The 7,593-nt window shown below is 50.3% G+C and overlaps 1 protein-coding gene across 4 annotated transcripts in view; it reads right to left on the bottom strand.

Moving 5' to 3' along the window:
• The window catches only part of LOC105488873 (spire type actin nucleation factor 2), a 54,057-nt gene continuing 46,464 nt past the window's right edge, over positions 1 to 7,593 (bottom strand). For 2 of the 4 annotated variants that reach the window (XM_071085136.1, XM_011753377.3), the window contains exons 11-15: positions 7,342 to 7,476; positions 7,108 to 7,175; positions 2,986 to 3,013; positions 1,629 to 1,744; positions 1 to 1,261 (exon numbers count right to left, since the gene is read on the bottom strand). In XM_071085136.1, the coding sequence (XP_070941237.1) occupies positions 1,039 to 1,261; positions 1,629 to 1,744; positions 2,986 to 3,013; positions 7,108 to 7,175; positions 7,342 to 7,476 (570 nt within the window). In that variant the 3' untranslated portion in view covers positions 1 to 1,038. Of the gene's footprint in view, positions 1,262 to 1,628; positions 1,745 to 2,985; positions 3,014 to 5,760; positions 6,858 to 7,107; positions 7,176 to 7,341; positions 7,477 to 7,593 lie in introns of those variants that run through there. The other 2 variants (XM_071085137.1, XM_011753380.3) reach the window with 2 other exon arrangements.

The raw sequence follows: 7,593 nt of genomic DNA, 5'->3' as shown, positions 1-7,593 counted from the left end.
GACTGTGAGACATCCTTTATTAGGCCAAGAGTGGCCACGTGCACAGATTGACAGCCGCTCCTCCCTGTACTGGGACCACCCAGCGTCTTCAGGAGCCTCTGGGCCAGAGGCGAGTGAGGACAGCACCAGAGAGTGGGAGGGGAGGAGGGGCAGGACAGATGTGGTTTGGACCCCAGGGAAAGGGCAGGGAGCAGCGTGGCACAGATTTTTTTTTTTTTTTTTTTTTTTTTTTTTTGAGACGGAGTCTCCCTCTGTTGCCCAGGCTGGAGTGCAGTGGCACAGTCTCAGCTCACTGCAAGCTCTGCCTCATGGGTTCAAGTGATTCTCCTATCTCAGCCTCCCATGTAGCTGGGATTACAGGCACCTGCCACTACGCCTGGCTAATTTTTGCATTTTCAGTAGAGACGAAATTTCATCATGTTGGCCAGGCTGGTCTCAAACTCCTGACCTCAGGTGATCCTCCCTCAGCCTCCCAAAGTGCTGGGATTATAGGTGTGAGCCTGGCCAGACCTTTCAAACAGAGGCGGGGGGTGCCTCTCACGGGGACCCCGCCCACTCAGAGACTTCCAGGTGCTTCTGCTGCCCGAGTGCCCACAAAGGGAGAGCAGAGGCAGGCAGGGCGCTCTGGTCCAGCTGGGAGCCAAGATACCCTATCCCCACCTAGACGTTCACTGCGGAGGGAAAGCTGCTGTTCTCATTCCTGGGGATGGAGAAGAGAATGGGAACATGGGATGCAGTCTGTGCCGGGATCTAGAACCTTCTGCTTTCTCCCCTCAGTGAGAGAACCCACCCTCTCCCTCCCCTTCCTCCCTGGCAAGGAATCCTGAGAAGAAACAGCCTCCCCCAGGGAGGGTTCTGAAGTACGCCTGAACCCAAATGAGCTCTGGGGCCAGGAAACGGTGTATATAAATATATAGGCTGTGTATATATATTATAAATGTATCTATATATGTATATATGTACATGCACAGCTCAGAGCGTCCTAGCCTGGTACAGGGCCTGCCTGGTGCCTCCTGGAGGCCTGGCCTGCTGGGGCTGTCACTTGAAGTCAAGAGTCCTGGTGTCAGGGATGTAGAGGGATTGGGTCTGGCGACTGCGTCGTGGCGTAGTGTTGAGGACGTCCACGCTCTTGCGGCTGGAACGCACCACGTCAGCCACAAAGCTGGTGCACTCACTGCAGACATCCTTCAGGACACAGCCGTGGGCGTAGATGTGGGGGAACGCCTCCTCCACGCTCTGCCACTGTGGCCCTTGCAGAGATCTGGGGGGCGGGAGAGGGCAGTCAGGTAGAGGAGCCAGCCAGAGTGCAACACCCCCTCCCTGACTGTGCATCCCACAGCCCCCTCCTGGCTGCCTTTCACCCTAGGCCTCCCCTTGGCCCTCAGGCAGCAAACACAGCTAGCAGCGTTCATCTCAGCAAAGACCCTTCCCTGACCACCAGAGGCCAGTTTCCATCTCATACGACTCAGCCTCCCAGAGCCCTACAAAACGATCTGTCTCTGCCTTGGATTTCCATTTCCTTGGGGCGTCCTAGTGCACAGAGACAAAGCCAGCCCCTCCACCCCAGCTCCCACGTTCCTGTTCACGCTCGACCTCCACAGCGACTCAGCACAAGGCACAGAACGCACTGAAAAATGTCTCTCCTCTGGGTCGGCGTGGCTTTGGCGGCTGATACCCTCGGAGGACTCTCAAAGCCCAGTGTGTAGACAGGGATGTGTCCAAACTTCTTAGAAGGCATCTTCATCTGCAGCACAGGGGGAGGAGGTGTGAGCCAGGCATCCCCACAGACACATTCAGGGCACACTCAGTGCTAAGGAACCTCCCCAGTCTGGGACCTGCGTGGCAGCCAGAGCTGCCTGGAGAATATCTGCTGTCCCTACGCTCTCCAATGTCTCCTCTGCGCCTTTCGTCTGAAGACTGGCACGTGATTCCTGCTTGCTGCTCATCTGGGCAGGGGCTTCTTAGAGGGCACAAACCGTCCCTTTTTATACCATACAGATCTACCACCATGCACTGCACATAATCCACATTTAACATGGATGCGGTGGAAGCTTCTCCATTGCCAAGTGGCAGGATATAGAGTAAGACTTTTAAAATAGTGGTAGTAAAAGTCTTGCTTCTGAACTGAGGCCTGAGGGGTAACATACATATATATAATTTTTTTTTTTTTTTAAGACAAGGTCTTGCTCTGTTGCCCAGGCTGGAGTGCAGAGGCACAGCCACACTCACTGCAGCCTTGAACTTCTGCGCTCGAGATATCCTCCCACCTCAGCCTCCCAAAGTGCGGGAACAGCAGGCATGAGCCACCGCACCTGGCTGGTGACATACTTTTATTTGTATTTTATTTTATCTTTCTGAGACGGAGTCTCTGTCACCCAGGCTGGAGTGCAGTGGTGCGGTCATAGCTCACTGTGGCCTCCACCTCCCGGGTTCAAGTAATTCTCAAGCCTCAGCCTCCTGAGTAGCTAGGATTACAGGTGCGTGCCACCATACGCAGCTAATTTTTTTGTATTTTTAGTAGAAATAGGGTTTCACCATGTTGGCCAGGCTGGTCTCAAGTAGTCTGCCAGCCTCATCGGCCTCCCAAAGTGCTGGGATTACAGGTATGAGCCACCATGCCCAGCTGACATACTTTTAAATGTTAGGACCCCTTAACCTCTGTGTACCTGCACGTGAGCACACACCCCAACTGCAATAAGGAGCCCCTCCTAGAACACCCAAAAAGTTATAGAATGTAAGAAGCTAGGACTTTTAGAGGGGAAGTGAAGGGTTTTTTGGTACCAGGCTACTAAAGTGGAATGTTTAAAAACAACCTATAAGAGTCTTTAAAAACTGCACACTATCTTGGAAAGTATGGGAATGGATTCTGGTGAAGGGAGATGAATGAGGTGCCTGGTGAGGGCAGCATCATCCAACACCTCCAATCAAAGCCAGTGGAGCCCCTCATCTACCTAGCTCAGAACCCAGATCCCACATGGTCCTCACCTTTATGCTACAGGAAGTGCAGACAGCTCTGGAAGGGAACAGAGGAAATGCAGTGTCAGCAGGGAGGATACCCACGAAGAAACAGCTGAGAAACTCGCATTCCAGCCTCCACACATTCCAGCTCAAACCGTCCTTGCCTTCTGCTTGATGCTTGGTTACTTCAGTGCTTTATTTTACTCCAAAATCTTGCTTTTCTTTATACTTAGGTATCCACCCAAAATATATGTGCCCCTCAGCGTTCTCTTAGGAAGGTTGGCTCCAGGAGCTTTCTCCTACCAAGTTTTCTGTTGCCAAGTGGCAGGATATAGAGTAAAGTTGACAAATAGTGGTGTTGGGCCAGATGTAGTAGCTTATGCCTGTAATCCCAGCACTTTAGGAGGCCAAGGCAGGTGGATCACCTGAGGTCAGGAGTTCGAGACCAACAAGGTGAAACCCCGTTCCTATTAAAAATACAAAAATTAGTTGGGCGTGGCTGCAGGCACCTGTAATCCCAGCTACTGGGTGGGCTGAGACAGGAGAATGGCATGAACCCAGGAAGTGGAGGTTGCAGTGAGCTGAGATCACGCCACTGCACTCCAGCCTGGGGGACTGAACGAGACTCTGTCTCAATAAAAAAAGAAAAATAGTGGTGGTAAAAGTCCCTTTTAAGCAGATTTTTGTTTCTGAACTGAGGCATGATGGGTCACATACTTTTGGAATGTTTAAAAACAAAAACCTATAAGGGTCTTTAAAAACTGCATACTGTCATCCGGGCACGGTGGCTCACGCCTGTAATCCCAGCACTTTGGGAGGCCAAGGCGGGTGGATCACGAGGTCAGGTGTTCAAGATCGGCCTGGCCAAGATGGTGAAACCCTGTTTCTACTAAAAATACCAAAATTAGCCGGGTGTGGTGGTGGGCGCCTGCAGTCCCAGCTACTCGAGAGGCTGAGGCAGAGAACTGCTTGAACCCAGGAGGCGGAAGTTGCAGTGAGCCAAGATCATGCCACTGCACTTCAGCCTGGGTGACAGAGAGAGACTCTGTCTCAAAAAAAAAAACAAAACCTGCACATTGTCTCGGAAAGACATCTAAGATTCCTTCTAAGATGACGCGTAGACATTGGTGTGTGCCTGACACTACTCACCGTAAAAGCACCATGGAAGCCAGAGGGGCCTCAATTGAGATGCTCAGTTTTAAAAGGTGAGTCAATTTTGTTTTAATCCCCATATCTGACTTCAAAAATAAATACCTTCTTATGAAAAATTCAAGGCCGGGCGCGGTGGCTCAAACTTGTAATCCCAGCACTTTGGGAAGCAGAGGCGGGCAGATCACGAGGTCAGGAGATCGAGACCATCTTGGCTAACATGGTGAAACCCCGTCTCTACTAAAAATACAAAAAAATTAGCCGGGCCTGGTGGCGGGCGCCTGTAGTCCCAGCTACTCGGGAGGCTGAGGCGGGTGGATCACCTGAGGTCGGGAGCTGGAGACCAGCCTGACCAACATGGAGAAACCCCATCTCTACTAAAAATACACAAATAGCCAGGTGTGGTGGCACATGCCTGTAATCCCAGCTAGTCGTGAGGCTGAGGCAGGAGAATCACTTGAACCTGGGAGGCAGAGGTTGCAGTGAGCCGAGACTGCGGCACTGCACTCCAGCCTGGGGAACAATAGCGAAACTCCGTCTCAAAAAAAAAAAAAAAAAAAAATTCAAACATGAGAGAATTAAAATTTGGACACTACATCCTCAGAAATGATCCCTGCTAGTAATGGTTTCCATCCTCCAGGCTTTTCCAAGTATATATCAACAGAAATATACATAATTTTACAGATAAAATGAGGTGATTTTTTTTTTTCCCAGACAGGGTCTTGCTCTGTCACCCAGGCTGGAGTACAGTGACACCATCATAGCTCACTGCAGCCTTGACCTCCTTGGCTCAAGTGATCCTCCTACCTCAGCCTCCCGAAGTGCTGGGATTATAGGCGTGAGCCACCATACCCAGACTGACTTTATTTATTTATTTATTTATTTATTTATTTGCGACAGTCTCCCTCTGTCACCCAGGTTGGAGTACAGTGGTACTATCTCAGCTCACTGCAAGCTCCACCTCCCAGGTTCAAGCAATTATCCTGCCTCAGCCTCCCAAGTAGCTGGGACCACAGGCGCCCACCACCACGCCCGACTATTTTTTTCTATTTTTAGTAGAGACAGGGTTTCACCATGTTGGCCAGTTTGGTCTCAACCACCTGACCTCGTGATCCGCCCACCTCAGCCTCCCAAAGTGCTGGGATTACAGGTGTGAGCCACCACGCCCGGCCCCAGCCTTACTTTTTTATTCAGTCTGGGAAACTCTAGCTTTTACTTGGCTTGTTCAGATCATTTACAGTTAATGTGATGCTAGATAAGTTGTGTTTAAGTCTGACATCTTGCTATTTGTTTTCTTTTTGACTCATTTATTTGTTCCCCTTCTTTTCCTACCTTTTTTTGGATTAATTAATATTTATGGTTCCATCTTATCTCCTTTGTTGGCTTATTAGCTGTAACCGTTTTATTTTAGTGGTTGCTTTAGGACTTACAGTATACATCTTTAACTTATCACAGTCTACCTTTAAGTAATATTTGTATTGCATATATAACACCTTACTATACCTTATCATAGTGATTCACCTTATCATAGTGAACCTTAACATGGTGTACTTCTGGCCGGACGTGGTGGCTCACGCCTGTAATCCCAGCACTTTGGGAGGCTGAGGCGGGCGGATCACGAGGTCAGGAGATTGAGACCATCCTGGCTAACACCGTGAAACCCCGTCTCTACTAAAAATACAAAAAACTAGCCGGGCGAGGTGGCGGCGCCTGTGGTCCCAGCTACTCAGGAGGCTGAGGCAGGAGAATGGCGTGAACCCGGGAGGCGGAGCTTGTAGTGAGCCGAGATTGCGCCACTGCACTCCAGCCTGGGCAACAGAGCAAGACTCCATCTCAAAAACAAAAAAAAAGAAGTATACTTCCAATTTTCTCCTCTCCCTGGCCTTAATGCTAACTATTGTTATCAACACTACTTATACGTGTGTTACAGAACCCACAATACATTGTAATTAATTTTGTCTTTTTTGCCTGCCTGGTAATCTTTGATTAGATGCCAGACATTTTATCTTGCTGAGTACTGCTTTGTTTTTTTGTTTGTTTTTAAAAAAGTCTTGTTCTTGAGCTTTGTTCTCAGAATCAGTTAAGATATCTGTGAACAGTTTGATCCTTTCAGGTCTTGCTTTTATGATTTATCAGTCAGGCCTGGAGCAACACTCACTTTGGGCTACTTATTCCACATTAGTGAGGCTAGGCCTTCGTGTGCATTCTGGTGAGTGCCCTGTGAATCACGACATTTCTGGCTGTGGCTGATGGAAACGGATGTTATTCATTCCTGGCCCTGAGCACTGTTCCTTCAGATCTTTATAACAAGGGAAGGTAAATTTTTTCTGTAAAGGGCCAGAGAATAAACCTTTTAGGCGTGGCTGAGCGAGTAACAAATGGGTGTGGCTGTGTTCCAACGAGACTTTACTCGCCAAACAGGCGGAGGACCAGATTGGGCCCGTGGCTACGGTTTGTCAATCTCTGCTTTAGGAGAAATGTTTTGCAGCCTTCAGTCATTTCCTTCAGAGAGGGGGCCCTTCTCTGAGGCTTTCTCGGCGCAGCCCTCTCCTCCGGAGTTCTGCACGGGGGATTCAAGCTGCTGTGGTCTCCCTGGATTTCCTCCTTTCCGGGAGTCTGGCGGCTGTGGCTCATGGCCGAGAAACTCTCCAGACAATGACTGCGGCGATGGCAGGCCTGCCCTGTTGTGTTTCCTTTTTGTTGCCTGCTGTCCAAAGTCTTGAAAAACATTGTTTCATATCCTGTTTGTTCTGGGCCGTAGAAGATGCGGATTACCCCATCTTGGCTGAAACTGGGAGTTGCTTAGCTATTCAAGTTTCATTTAATTTAAATAAAATTTAAAATTTAACTCCTCATTCAACTAACGATATTTGTGGACTCATCAGCCATGGAACATGCTAGAACATTCCTGGAGTCACAGGAAGTTCTGTGGGCAGCACTGCCCAGAGGCTTCTCACCTCCTCCTCCCCTTGTGAACTGGCAGCTAAAGGGAAGGCTCACCTCTTGCAGAAGAGACAGGTGGGCGGCCACGAGAACAGCGGGAACTTGGCCCGGCAGCAGCAGCAAATCTGTCAGGAAAGACCTGATTAGAGCCCGGCTTTGTCCAAAGCTCCCTGGGTCCTGCCCTGTCCTTGCTGCCCCTCAGGGTTCCCAACCAGATCACGAGCAAACAGTCCTGGGATCCGCCCCCGACGCAGCGGGCAAGAGAGCAGCCCCACGTCTAGGCAGCCTCACCTTCCCCTTCTTCAGACTGCTGAAGAGCTCCTTGTTCTGCAAAAACTTCTCCATCTCGGCCTTCACCAGCACACGGCGCACGTCCATCACCTCTTCCACGGTCAGCGCGAGGCTCTCCACGGGGTGGCTGAACTCCTGGGGGACGGGGCAAGGGGCTGTGCTCACTCGGCCTCAGGTAGAAAGTCTTCCATGCAGGAGCCTCCCCCAGCTTGCTCTCCTTCCCTGAGGACCCTCACGCCTTCCTGGCCTCAG

The sequence above is a fragment of the Macaca nemestrina genome, chromosome 18 (assembly GCF_043159975.1).
Source record: "Macaca nemestrina isolate mMacNem1 chromosome 18, mMacNem.hap1, whole genome shotgun sequence".
In the NCBI taxonomy this organism is placed as follows: Eukaryota; Metazoa; Chordata; class Mammalia; order Primates; family Cercopithecidae; genus Macaca; species Macaca nemestrina.
This window is presented reverse-complemented; position numbering and strand designations above follow the sequence as displayed.